The 15,075-nt window shown below is 36.7% G+C and overlaps 1 protein-coding gene across 3 annotated transcripts; it reads right to left on the bottom strand.

Moving 5' to 3' along the window:
- Positions 8-10,206, bottom strand: LOC109721524 (DNA repair protein recA homolog 3, mitochondrial). Of its 3 annotated transcripts, none has more exons than XM_020249177.1 (8): positions 9,869-10,206; positions 8,121-8,178; positions 7,260-7,477; positions 4,181-4,268; positions 3,123-3,295; positions 1,828-1,974; positions 1,044-1,178; positions 8-909 (listed from the first exon to the last, which is right to left on the bottom strand). In XM_020249177.1, the coding sequence occupies exons 1-8, from the start codon at positions 9,920-9,922 to the stop codon at positions 517-519; spliced, it is 1,266 nt and encodes a 421-aa protein (XP_020104766.1). In that variant the 5' UTR covers positions 9,923-10,206; the 3' UTR covers positions 8-516. The 3 variants fall into 3 exon arrangements, with proteins under 3 accessions (XP_020104766.1, XP_020104775.1, XP_020104780.1); XM_020249186.1 differs by lacking the exon at positions 9,869-10,206 and adding an exon at positions 8,648-8,819; XM_020249191.1 differs by lacking the exons at positions 8,121-8,178; positions 9,869-10,206 and adding an exon at positions 7,590-7,741.

Here is a 15,075-nt window from a genome sequence, read left to right as displayed (position 1 = left end):
AAAAAAGGAAAGAAAAATTAAGCGCCATCCACAGCCACGCTAGACCACCGGATGGGGAGTCACGCTAGACCACCTTAAGTTTTTTCAACTTTGATAACAAGCAATCCAACAGAAATAAAAAGACTGGTAAAACACCACCAGACAGGGCAGCTAAATAGCTAAATGCAAGCACACCAGCCGTGAGAAATTCAAAAAGCTATACATACCACATAAAATCATAACTTGAATGAACTTAGCTTCAGGATACACCAGAGGCACCCAAGTCATACTAGGATTACTCGGCCCTTTACTTTCCATCACCTCTCGCTGCCTTCCCGTACAAAGGCAATTATACATGCCCAAAACAATGATCAGAGAATAAATTCGCTCTAACAGGCCAGCATCTCCCTTGGAAACTGCTCTCCGCAGATCCTCATCCAAAAAGTCCAAATTAGATAGATTATCATTTTCTAAATCTGCATTTCAAGTTGGCCTTTTTAACTTTGTATCACTGAATGCGACATTTGGTGTGTTATGTCATGCCTCAACTGCAGCAACAATTTCCTCGTCCGTTGTATCGGAAGCAACAATCTCTTCGGAAACATCCTCCGCTGTTTCACTTCCCGAATCATGCTTCTTCTCTGTGTCGTTTTGCATTAATTTCTCTTTTAACTTCGTCATGACCTCATCCCGAACACCTTCATTCTCAGCAAAATAGCGTTTAATGGCATCTTTCCCACGAAAACTCTGGCCATTGAAATTGTAGAAAGCACCGCCAGCTTTTGTTATGAACTTATTCTTGAGACCCAGGTCAATTATTTCTGAGTCGCGGCATATCCCTTTTCCAAATTCGAGCTCAAACTGAGCAGTCTTAAATGGTGGGGCGTGTTTATTCTTCACAATCTTCACCAGAACTTGGCTACCTACAGTCTGAAAGTAGGGGGAAAAAAGGCATCTATAAATGTACTAAATGCAATTGAGTGCTTTACTTATATTACATTGGCTCAATGCCAAATTAAAGGTAATAGCAAGATGTAAATATTTACAATGTAGTAGTTGCTTACCTCTTCACCCTTTTTAACCAAGCCAATTCGTTTGATATTCAGGCGGACAGACGCGTAAAATTTCAACGCATTACCCCCAGAGGTAACTTCAGTTGGCCCTCCAAATCCACCAAACGTGCTCACTTTTGACCTCACCTAAGTAAAACCAATAATCCAAATAATATGCAAATCAGGTTCCTCTTGGTAAGAAATTAGTTCGACAAAGCACACAGCCCTTCGTCAAGAAATTACTGACTTATTATATTTGGCAAATAGTGTGGCATAATATTAAAGCATCATGAAACTGGATTCTTCGTGTAAAATACAAATTTATGATACAACTACCATTTATGATACAACTTCTCTTTATCTTAGGGTGCAAGCCAACTAACCACTTCATGTAAGAAAAGAATACTCATCGAAGCCAATTCTCAACAGTTACATCTAAGTGTAAATTAAAAGATTTCAATTTTGAACGATTACATACAGTTTTACTAAACAAAGCTCTGAGTCAATAATCATTCAAAGTTTCAAGTGAATTGTAAATGGTTATTTTCATTCTTAAATGAAGAAGAGGAACACATTGAAAAAATGAAATGCTAACAAGTGAAGAAGTCTATGGTAAGTGTAGGCACACAAGTAAAGATCAAATGTGGATATCATAAAGCATTTATATATGCATTGATACGCTTAATAGGTAAAGTTCTGCTGTCCATGCTTCGGACCTATGACCCTTGTAACAACAATTCCAAGAGTGAGAGAACCAACCAAATGAACTTTGAACAGTATATATACACTTAGATACCTGATTTATAAATAGCAAAATTGTCTGGGAAAGAGAGAGAGAATGGCTCAGTTTGCGAAGAGCTTGACTCATCAACCTAGCTTGGAGGGCCACGTGTGCATCTCCCATCTCACCATCCAGTTCACTTTTAGGGACAAGTGCTGCTACCTGTCATTCCATAGTTTGGGTAAACAAAAGGTTCAAGGTTACGCAGATAAATATAGAAAAAACAGATTATTCCGTAGCGCATGTAATGTGGAAAAAAAGAATGAACTAAATCTCTTATAAGGAACAGAACAATAGGCAGCACATATGCTGCCTCAGCGAGAGTAAGTAAATTTCATCACGCATCGCATACCACGGATTAAACAGTGTTAGGCATAAGAAGCGAACAGCAGTAAGAAAGTTAAAAAAAGACTTCGTAAGAGACTTATTTCTTCACCATCTGACTAACCAAATATTTCCTCCAAACAAGGATTGCTGTGCTAGTAATCCACAAGCACCGTAGAGCATACCGGCACCAAGCTAATGTCAGCATACCCCTTTGTACCAGTGGCACAAAGCAGTCACACTGACATGATTTAGCATAGAATCCTTTTACCCTTTTTCCATGGAAAAATAACTTTCTAACTTTGTTTTCATTTCTCCAATTGAAGTAAATATGACTCAAGTGGTCCCATCAAATTTAGTAAGAACAGACATCAAATTTGAAAAACAATTCATACAATGAACAGAATGGGTGACCCATGCCATCTTTGCCTCCAAGTAGTTAGTCAGATGAAGCCCACTAAAACTAGTATAATTTATTCGCATAGCTTTTCACTACTGCTTGATGATTCACATACGTTTAGGATTATAGGAGAGCCTTAGAGCCAATTCTCAAACTTCGGCAACTCAGCCTCAACCTGATACTAAGAGAGATCAGCTGAATCAAGTATCATTCTGCCATACAACTGGAATTGTCTCAGTTTGTTAGCTTGAGGATATTCCAATCGTTCTAATGTCCAATGATTTTGCCATTTTATCACGGTTATTTTAGGATGCACTTCATTTCACCATTGTTGGTTTTCAAGTAACAAACTCATTGTGGCTTTCTCACCAAGCACAATATTAACGCTTTTAAGCTCATACTAGATAAATATAAGAAGCAAACTCTATACCATACAAATTAAATTACACAGAAGCAATCCAAGAATGGTGAGCCAAATGGGTGAATATTAATCACAACATATAAGTGGAAAATGAAAAATATTTGACGAAACAAAATGAAAACCAGCCCATAATAAAAGAGAAGAAAACAGCATTAAGGGACTTACACTGTCTACAACCACGACATCAACAGAACCACTACGAATCAGGGTATCGACAAGACTAAGTGCCTGCTCACCACAATCGGGCTGAGAAAGGAGTAAATTGTCAGTTTTTACACCAATGGACTCTGCCAGTGCGGGATCTAGAGCATGCTCAGCATCTACAAAGGCACAATAACCTAGAAATATGACAAGAAAGCAACAGAGGTCAATAAGTACAGAATAAGAATATGAATCAAATATAGAAAATCACACATAGAACCATTCAATATAATTTAAAATGTTTTTAAAAAAGGCAAAAGCACAAGAAGATTTTATACTTCTTTATATATTGTTCTTCTGAAAGTACGAAGTTACAAGCACATGGGGATTGAAAGGCAACTCCAATACATCAGAAGTTATCATCCTTCTCCCTCCACAATTTTTATCTAGATGGAACCTTTCAGCTTCGTTACAACATAATATGAGCTTAAACTGTCAATTGAAGATAGATCAAGATCCAACCAGCTTGACCTGTAGGTTCCACACGAAACCCATGTATAGAGTGGTTTGGCTTTTCCCAAAAATCTGGCACCAAGTTATCAAAAGTTGGCATCAAGTTGACAGCCTGTAATAAATGTTTGTTTCTTCCCCAGAGTGTTCTTACCTTTTGAGTTGTGTTCTGCCAATCTAATATTGCTTTACAATTGACAAGTACCATCAAACATTATTTGAGAAAAAAATAAAATTTTTAATTACAATACATTTAGTTGAACTAAAATCTGACCATATTGGAACTGAAAGTAGAAGATAGCACCCATGTCATATTGGATAGCTGTTATAGAGTGGATGATTGCACTTCACTTGCTTCCTACAGGATTCACACTCTTTCAATTACTGTCTTTCTCATGTTGCGTAAACACTTAAAATTTCTCTCAATCGATACATCAACTTATGCACTTGAGATCAAAGGACTTAACAAATTATTGTATTCTTTCAATCTGTTATTCTGCCCAGTTAATTGTTAGCAAAAATATGAAAAAGAGAGAGGAATATGGACATAGTTGCTGCATTCTAGATATTACCTCCATATTTTTGTGCTTCAGCAATAACATGAAGAGCAAGAGTCGTTTTGCCTGAAGCTTCTGGACCATACACCTCCACCACACGTCCCTAGAAAAGAGAACCAAAAAGTCAACATAATATCCTGCAAAGTTTAATGCCAAAACTTGATAATGAGCTAATCACATGTGGACAAAATTTGCAATAAGAATGCTATCTAGAACAATCAAATGAAAGTAATTCAAGTGGTTACATTGGTACAAAATAGTGTATAAAATATGGAATTGTCTGACATAGCACACAAAGATGGTAAAAACAAACTACTTCAAAAACAAAACCAATAAAATAAAGACATTCGTGTAAGAGGTCACCTTTTTTTTTAAAAAAAAAAAGAGGATTTCAATAAATAAAAATAGGATATCAATCATATGAGAGCTTTCTAGCAAAGGAAAAAAGAAAGATAAGCCAGTATAAAGGGGAAAAAAAAAAAAGGATTCTATATACCTCAAAAAGTTGCTTCTAAAGAAACTCAAACTGGAACAGTGAAGAATTTAGATAGACTTGTGTAAATTATACGTGAAAATTCGGATTTTTTTTTTTTTGAGAGAGAAAGGTAGCATGCTACCCGCTTTGTTTATTTCTTTTAGAAATAAACTTAATCGTAAATGTGAATCAACTAAGATTCGAACTAGGAACCTCAGGTACCAACCATCAAGTCTTTTGCCACTTGCGCTAGGAACAGTCAGTAAAATTTGGAATTTATTGATTCAAGTCAAATTTCAGTAACTAAGTTTTTGCAGTTGGAACACTCTGGATGAATATCTTCAAGGACTTAATTGTTAAAATTAGATCTTTGCAAATGAAATTGAAGTTTCAGTAAAACTTCAGGGACAAAATTTACATTTTAGGCAAAATCATTTGTTCTACCTCTCTCTTACTTTGAGACCATAATAAATTCGGTGCTATACTCACCGCTAAACCACAAAAGAATGGTAATGAACAGAAGAAGGTCTTGCTGCACATTAGGTAGATGGTCTGCCCTTTACTGCAAACTAGGTAGACGGTCTGCCCTTCATTGCACTATGCCGACAGTCACAATGGCTCCTTACTGTTTAGAGCCAAACGTGGAGCCAAATGCATATTTATCCTACTGAGATGGTATGGCCATTACTGCATTTACTCCAAACTAAAGCAGATGGAAAGGTGCTTGATTTAGGGGGAATCCTCTTAAAATTGCCATGTCAAGATTGATACTTGTCATAATAACACATATTGCATCGGACAAGCAAAACCTGTTGTCTCAATCGGATTATCTACTACAACGATATATTATCAACCAATAATTCTAGGTCCTTCGAGAAAGATGATTAGTCAAGCTAACTTATAGTGCTTTAACCATAGTTACCACTTATCAACGCACTATTCAATTGGTAGTCTAGAAAGTAAGTATCCCAAAGTGCAGTTGATGAGTCAGATTTTATACGTGGCATTTGAGATGGATATTAAATCCGAGAAAGATGAGCCATCAATTGGCCGCCACATTACAAATCTAACCCATCAATTGCACCTTGGTTATAGTCTGAGATACCATAGCATTATCTAACGTCATTATTATTGATGAAGCATCTTTCAGTCCACAATTGTTTGCCACAAAGTAAAACTTCAAGAATAAAAACAATTCAATGTCTCTACAGCCTTAAAGAATCAGGTCTAGACTGGTCGTGACAATTAGAAGCCTATGAACTTGCTGGAATCAAATACCCTTCTAATTATCAACGCTGCTTTATTATCCTGTCCTTGAACACTGGTCATTGATAGGTTTATCGTTCTTTTATATTAAACATCTTCATCCAACAACTCTCTTTGAATTTCAACCTTACCCTCATCATTATTGAATCCTTCTAACCATTGATAAGGGCTCGGCTAAGGACCACAACTCAAAAGTTGAGAAACCTTGATGAAATAATTCAGCACACTCCAGACTTCTTAAGCTATACTTAGTGTCTGTATCTAGATATCCATAGTCCATGTGACATCAAATACTACTTCAGCCTCAGAACAAACAACTTAGGCCTAGTTTGGTAATGCAGTAGCTAAAAGCACCGATTTTATGCTTTGAAAGGCCCAAAAATTTCAAAAGCACTTCAAAGGTATATAAATAGTGCTTTTAGTCACTGCATTACCAAACTAGGCCTTAGACTAAAGATTTATCATCCTTTCATAAAGCACTTGCCCCACCAAAATAAGGGAGAAAGGAGGCCCTGCTGACCTGTAAGATCATTCCATGCAGCTATTATGTTCCTTCAAGAGTGAAGAACATGCTGATTATCATCAATATTCTGCCAAAAAGAAACTTAATGGCTGCAAAGCTACACATATTCTAAAGTAATCTAGTTCATAATTTGTTGAAGTTCAATGCATGTCTGAAGTCTGAAAAGAGAGAAGGCAATTTACATCAGTCTTCTCTTTCAATGAATAAGCTCAAATATTTGTGTCAAATGGCTATCTAAAAAACTATCGGCACTGGCAAAAGATTTGTAAGGCATGCAAGTCAACTTTTCATTACTATCTTTTAGCACAGAGATGGTTGGAGAGCATAATATGCAAGTAACATTTACATCCAAGTATCCAACACACTAGGGAAAATAGATCATCTTGGAGGGACACAATCATCTTGATAGTGATAACATGGTCGGCTAAACAACTTTCTTCATGTTCCATTATGAAAGAGGCAAACTATTTAAGTTCCAATTTCAAACGCAAATTAACACAGTCAGGGACAATAAGAATTTAGGATCAAGTTGTGACAAAAAAGCAAAAAACAGCTTACCTAAATCATCTAGCGTACAGAAGTGAATAACCAAGTACAGATGGCAACAAAATTCACGAAGAATTCATCTAATGCGAACTGATTAAAAAGGTAGCAGATTAAAACTCCACATAACACACACACATATAAACTCTCTCTCTCTCTCTCTCTCTCTCTCTCTCTCTCTCTCTCTCTCTCTCTCACACACACACACACACAGAAGAAAATCGCATCTTACCATCAGCTAAATGAAGCATACAAACAGTATTTGAAGACCAACAATAAGCGCATACCTTTGGAAGTCCACCAATTCCCAGTGCCATATCCAAAGCAAATGATCCAGTAGACACAACAGGAACTTCTCTAGGACCATGAGAGCGACCAAGCCACATAATTGCCCCTTTTCCAAATGAAGCTGTGATTTGATCCAAAGCTTGGTGTAGAGCTAAGTCTTTCTTAGAGAGATTCTCCTCACAGGAATCAGTTCCATCTGACCTTGACTTTCTTCTCCCTAATAATGATAGATTGTAAGTTAGGTCCAACACAGCCATTTATAAAAAGAGACAAGTTACGAGAAGGGAGACATAACTTAAAAGCATAAGTCGAAAGAATGTAGTTCCTACATAAGTGCTCTAGGTATCTGAAATACAGTAGGAAAGTTGGTAAGGAAGTTTCTGAAGGCAAGTTTACATGGATGATGCTCAGCTTCTATAGCGAGGAGACTGAAAAAAATTGGAAATGTTTGTCATTGTCTGGAAGAAATGAAAAACCTAGCATACTACTTTTCCATAATTGGTAGGAAAGTCAAAGGGAAAATTAGGGAAGTGTATAAGGCAGAGCAAATATGAGACAGCAGCAATAATATTAATACCAAGTTACCAACAAAGCCTAGACTTAGTTGGCCCAAAGTATTAGGCGTTAACTGATTAAAACAATTTCAGTACTAATATTTGTGTCCAGAAAGTTCAGTACAAATATATGTCTTATTATGCAAATACAAGACTTGCTTGCATGGCTTGACAACAAAGGCCAAATTATCCAACGACAAAAAGTAGAATTTTCTACTACTCAAATGAATGAGGAAATTAGCTATATTCAATAATATATGTTTTAAGAGAGTATTAGATATGCCAGAGAAAGAGAGATTTCATCACCTTTAGTTGAGAAGCTACGGAAGTGAAAAGAAGAACCACAGATCCCTTGCCTGTAGCCCTGCCAACCAGATTGTATTGAAGGAACTAAAGTTATGACTTATAAGCTTATAATGCATGGATAAGTAATTTATGGTTCAGTAGGCACTTCTACAACCTCAAGTAGTTAAAAAGTAAAACGTTAAATTGCTCTTCTAACTAAGGCATTACATTATATCTAAATCTCATGCAAAAAAGCCTGAGTTTATCAACCCAAATTATAGCCAAATAAAGTATGATTAGTTTCAAGATTTTCCTGTTAATACTCCTTTTACTTTTTCATCAGAATGTTCTCCGTTCACATAAGTGGTCTAAAATCTTAAAAATCAATATTTCAATTCCAATACCTGAAAATCAGCATCATGCATAAAAATCCTCACCTTCAATCAACCAGTGACAAGAAAACAGCCATTTCGGAAAGAAAACTTATGCAGGGTTCTGACAAGACCTCATATCGGCAAAATCAAGTTGTTCATCAAATTGTAACTTACCCTACTTGACGCCAACTAGCAATCTCCGCCAAGAGAAAATACATCCAGCTATTTCCTCTTTATTATTGCATCTTATTTCAGCATCCTCCGTTTCCTCTACACTAGCTTAATTGAACATCTATTCAGTTGCTTCCGCTCTTTTTGCAAGGTAGAAAGCCCTGAAAGACATGGACTTCTTCCACCAATTGTGTTGATTAGCATGGGATGAACATTCCATACCGATGCAGTATCGGCTACAAGGGATATTTATAATACCTCTTTATGCTATGGTACCTTGTTAATCCAATTCTACCCTAAATGTCATTTTCTTATGTCAAATGAGCTTCAGACGCTTCAGAGTTCCATACTAGTTTTGGATAAAAAAACATAGAAGATCTAAGCATCAACCCTTATGGACCAGAAAAAAAAAAACACCATGACACAGCAAATGGAAACTTAATAAAGGAGCTCTTTGATCACAATAAATTTTTACTCCAAGAGTTGATTTCCATAAGCACATGAGCTGAGAGGTTGTCATGCAGACGAGCAAAAGTAAAGGATCTTTAAGCAAGATAGAAGACTTCAAAGAATTCAAGACGATATGAGAGAATGACTTCTCCCATTAGAAATGATGAACAGAGCCCAAAAAATCAACAATCGCAGATACCTGTAATTTAAGATAAGCTCAAGCATATTAACAATACACTCCAGTGCACTATAAAGCTCAATGCCTCTAAGATAACGCAAGCTATCAGTTGATAATGTAGAAAACTAACGCCAACAGCAATTTCAACCGATCATACCAGAGAGCAGAGAATGCGATGGATGCTAACAAGAAAGGCATGTCCCATGGACTCATTGCAACGATGCACTCCTAAGTCCAAAGTACATATCAATTAAGTTAAAATCCAATATTTGTAATTGGTTTTAGAGATCTATCACACGGTCAGGACATTTTGTTAACTCCTCATTTCTCCCTGACGATCATGCATTAATTAGTACCTCGTAAGAGTAGTTATTCTGAAGAAGTAGAAGAGGAAGAAGAATACGAAATGTTATAACATACGGGAAAAACTACACCTAAAACTTTCAAATGCAAAAGGGTCCATTTCGCCTTTTTTTTTTAAAAAAAGAAAGCTTAACTAAACCAAGATGGGATTTTACCGTCAAAGAACACATTTTAAGAGACGAGGATTAATATTGATTGAGAAAATAGGAACGAGATAGGGTTCGGAAAAGAACCTCCGGGGAGAAAAGAGCTCGCTTAACATAAGTGTTGCGGAGGAGCCTCGCCATGGCTCTCCCAGAGGGAGTGGTTTCCTTCCCCGCTGAGACTCGTCGAGCCGCAGAGAGGGAGGGCGGGGGGTGTTGGATTGAAGAAGAAGAAGAAGAAGAAGAAGAAGAAGAAGAAGAGATTCACATGCTCCCCGTTGCAAGCGTCGTTGTTAAGGAGAAGAGGAAGATAACGAATGGGGAGAGAGCGAGGGAGAGAGAAGGGTTTTTGGCGGTGTTAGGGTTTTGGGGGTTTTGACGACTCTCTTTTCCCTCCAGATTTTCCTCGCTATTTGGCTATTCGCACTCTCTACTGTCGGGTCGGGGGGAAGCTCGAGGTACGTACAGATGTAAAACGGGCCGGGCGGCAGCAGGGCGCGGATACTGTAGCACCCGTGCTGCCCCGGCCCGGCCTGGCCCGAGCTTTAGGGTCGTTCTGGGCCTATTCCTTTGGGCCGAGGCTTAACACGGCCAGAAACGGGCCTTAGCCGTGCCAGGCCGAGGAAGGGCCTGTGACCCGGCACAACCCGCTTGGGCCGTGCCAATCGGGGCAGCACACTCCGAACTCCAAGGCCCAAGGGAACTTACTTTGGGCCTTGGGGTTACCAATGGACCAAAAAGCTTTCCACTTTTTTTAAAAAAAAATTAATTTTTTAAATAAATTAAATACTGTTACATTATAATTATTTTTATAAATTTTAAATTTTTAATCAAAATATTAATTTAAATATAAATAATTTATTTTTTATATTTAAAATTTTATATATTTTTTAAAAAATAAAAAAATAAAACTTTTTAGGGGCCCTTGAAATAAATGGCCGTTTAATTTCCCAAGGTTAAAATTTAATATTTGGACGTTGAATCATTAGAATTTATCATCTGGAAATTTGGTTTTTTTTTTTTTTACGGGAATCATTATTTAGATGACACAATTTTAACATTGAAAAGTTTGGAATAGTGGATTGTATATATAGTTATTATTAATTTACATTTATTGCATTTTATTGTACGTGAAGAGTTGAGAGTACTGTAACCATAAATTTGTTGTTTAGTTGCATCTACTCGGATCGGAACATATACTTGAGATTATATCATTTAATATGTGGGACAACATAATTACTTCCAATGTAGAGAAATTTTCTTCTTGGTTAATAAGTGAACATGTAAGACAACCCTTTCCCTTTGTGTAGAAGTTTAATTTCTCACCAATTATTGTATGTATTTTTCACCAAAATGATAGCAAAAGATAGATTACTGGTGAAAACAGCAACCAAATCCCATCCCACTCCATATTAATTTAGCAGATAGAGCCGACATAGATAGGATATGAAACTGGTATAATAGTTTCCACTTTGCGTCAAATCCTACTAATTAGCAGTTTTGTTCTCGCTGTCGATGAGAATCAGTAGCTTGGCCTCCTCACAAGTCACAACCCCTTTCAGAGTACCCCAGCATATATGGGACTCCAACTGATGGCTCCCCCAGCCTCATTCCCATGCCTTACGTACTTTTAGGACACTAACGGTTCGGAATTGTTTGACTGTTTAAACCTTAAACTTTTTGAGAAATTAAGTTTTGTTTCAAATAATATTGTTTCATTCATAAAACTAAGTCGCACTTCCTTGGCACTCTTATGGTCCTTCTGATCGAGATCTTTCGACTGATAACTGCGAACGACTAATTGTTCATCCACAAGTGGGAGAAGCGGCTTTCAAGTGAAAGCAAGGATCGAAAGTCAAATTGCACTTTTTCTTCTGCTAGCAGGTCACGGTCTGTTCAATTAATCTACTAGTATTTATAAGCACGGCTTCGGCGGTTTCAGAACGACAGAACGCGGCGTGTTAGGAATGTCGACCTGAACTGAATTCTCCATTGTTTAATAATTCACATTTCCCATTCCCTAACACAAGTCAAAGTCAGAGACCTTTTGGTGTCTCGGCGTTGGTCCATGTCCTCGTTCTTGTTGGGTATTAAAGTACGTGGAGACCCCCAAGCTATGGGCTGTTTTAAAGTATGACTTTTTTCAGCCTGATTTTTCTCACTAATATTGCTTAATTTTCTTGTTTTATTTGAGTGATTTTTTCTTAATTAAATTATAAATTTTATTAATTTTAATCATAATTCTGTTATAATTAATGGTGTTAACTAATTTTTAGTAATTAGCACTGTGCCATGTCCACCTGTTAGTAATTAATAGCTAATAACTAATAATCACGAAACTTAATAAATTCTTTTAATTTGACAAACTGAAACAACTGAAATTGAAAAAAAAAATGAAAATTTTGAAGAGAGAGCCTCTATATATATATATATATATAGTTGAGCTAGAATACTATCGATAGCAAACGAGCTCCGTTGCCACCCATTTGCTTTCGATGATGGAACCTTCAAATCGACGATTGGCACCATTGAACACGATCTATACCACTTGAAGTGATTTTAAAGGGAAATCAAATTTCATATATTTTTGATATGTTCTCTTACCCATTGAGTGAACACAAAAATGAACGCTGAAAATGAATATTCTTTTAAAAAATGATGATAGTAGTCTTGTAATCAAATCAAAAATATAGATCTTATTTTAATAGTTAAAGACTTTTCTAACAAAAATTCAATTGATTTTGAATAGCCAACGAAGCCCATTGCTATCGATAGTATTTTAGCTCAATTTATATATATATATATATATATAATATATTATATATTAATATAATATATATATATATATATATATAATATATATAGTATATATATATATAAACGTGCCATGCATGCATGCTTTTTTTCTATTGTTTTTTTTTCTGAAACTTGCAAATAGTAATGTTGATTTATAAGACAGGTGGCTAATGTTGGTCGGGCGGGGCGATGCCCACACCTTTCCAGAGCGGCATCCGCTTTCCAACCACAAGACCACGTCCAAATTTCCACACTCGTGAAAACTTTGAAACCCACAGTCCATACCATATCATACACCAAAAGCAACATCAAAACTAGAAAGTAGGTGACGTATAACCCTTTCAACACCCCCAACGCACACACACACACTATATATATATATATATAATATGTATAGATGTATCCCATCAACATGATCAAATATATATCCATGTGTATGTATCACAAATCTCTCTCTTCATCCCTCTCATCAACCTAGCATATATACCATTAATGTCTAATCCTCTTGCTAAATGGGTTACTCTCCTCATCTTATTGTCCCCGCTGCTTTTCGCTTCATCAGCCAGAGCGAGTCGGCACTTCGGTCCCCTCGATGCAGTCCCTGCAGGCCAGTTTGTTTCCTTTTCTCGCTCTTCTTCTTTACCAGAGCTCCAGCAAGCCTTACCAAAGGGGCCTGTGTTCCAGTCAGGTCCGTCGACTTGCACCCATAACCCTGGAGACCCTGGAGGTGGCGGCGTGCACGTCGAGTGTCCTTTCCGGTTAAATCGGGCCTTGGGGTCTCTCGCAGTTGAGCACCAAGAGGTTACATCATCTCCTCCAACATAGAAGTTCTTCTTCCGAGTCATAATGTTGGTTCCGTGATTTTGAGCTTCTTCTTAGCTCCATGCATTAGTCAGCCGACCAAATTAATTTTACCTTTCTTTACCTTTTTTTGTTTCTTTACAAATTGGCACCTATCTCACAACTCTTTTTTTTTTCTTTTTTTTTTTGGGTTTTTTCCACCCGTTGATTGTACGTAACGGGAATTAGGGTGAATTTTTGTCTCCATTTGTACTGATTATGATGAACATTGAGATAGTCATATTCAAACAAGCCTAGCTACTGGTGAAAAATGTAACCTCTTGTTTCTTCGTCTCCAAAGCAATTGCTGCTTGCGCGTAGTTATGGAAATTAATGTGAGCACCGGTGTTTAAAGTTCACGATCGGGGGTAGCACATGCTTGTAGAAACAAAGAGCAGTAGTATACTGATCTCCGTGGCCTTTCAAGCTTTCTTAGAAGCTTTATTTTGGCCCTTAGTTCTTGCTAATTAATAAATTTAATATTCTCTATGATATTAGATTTATCCACTAATTATCATCTGGTATTAAGTTTATTCCGAAAGCTAAAATGCTGATATATATAGTAGGATCTATTAATAATGATCCGGAATTAAGTTCATCAATTAATAGGAAGATAAAATGCGGATTATTTATATGATCATGACGTCATTTGTATTTGACAATTTATATATTTGTCGATGCATGTCAAAAGGTTCTTTTCCTACTGGAAACGAATAATTGCAGTAAAATGAGTTTGGTATAAGAAGTTGAAACACCAGTCTTAATTACTACACACTTTACATTACATGCCGAAGCTATAAAACAATAAATTTCAAAAACTATAAACAAGCAAAAGTTTATATATGTGTTTGCACTCATGTGCTGAAAGTTAAACTGATTTATGTTTATCCTTCTTCTAGTTATTTCAGATTTAATTTCATATTCTTTCTAGGTGCATATACTGTGATGTAGGTTTTGATCAGATCAGATTGTTGTATTTTTATTTTAGCGATCAGTCGCAAAATATATAAATTTTTATTCGCCCTTATTAAGTTTAATATTCTTTTTTTCTGTAATGTTTTTCTTTTATCCAGTCTAGAATTTTATGGCCCTAAAAGATGGGCCTATGCCGTAGCCTGCAGCATCTGCAAAACAATTTGCAAGCCCGTTTTGAATAAAATAATACCATGCTTATAAGTTTTTTATAATATTTTTCACCTGCTCGACTCGTATATTTCTTTTCGAGAGATCATGACTCGTATATTTCAATGATTGCATTTATTTACTTTTCTTCGTGATTTACTGATATTCATCAACAAAATACAATCAGTTAAGCAAGTTTGGAAAATTTTTTAATTCGTAAAACTATTTGCAGTTAAGTGCAACATCATTATTAATTGTATTAAACAATTAAAAAAAATCTGTTCGTCTTTGCCGCATCTTGTGTGCGTACACATGCAAACTACAGCTTGAACCCACTAGACTGCCGTGCCGGCCCGAGTTTCGGATCTGACCCCGACCGGGTGCGGGGAACTTCCCGATATCTTTCTTTCTCGTCGGGTTCGGGTCCAGGTTCAGGTTCGGATTCAAACATCGGCTATACGACCCGAACACCATCATCCGTTAGAACACTCGCTTCTCGCCTTCTCGGCTCTCGCTATTGTATTGTTTTCACTTCCGCG

This window comes from Ananas comosus, linkage group 1 (genome assembly GCF_001540865.1).
Source record: "Ananas comosus cultivar F153 linkage group 1, ASM154086v1, whole genome shotgun sequence".
NCBI lineage: Eukaryota > Viridiplantae > Streptophyta > Magnoliopsida > Poales > Bromeliaceae > Ananas > Ananas comosus.
This window is presented reverse-complemented; position numbering and strand designations above follow the sequence as displayed.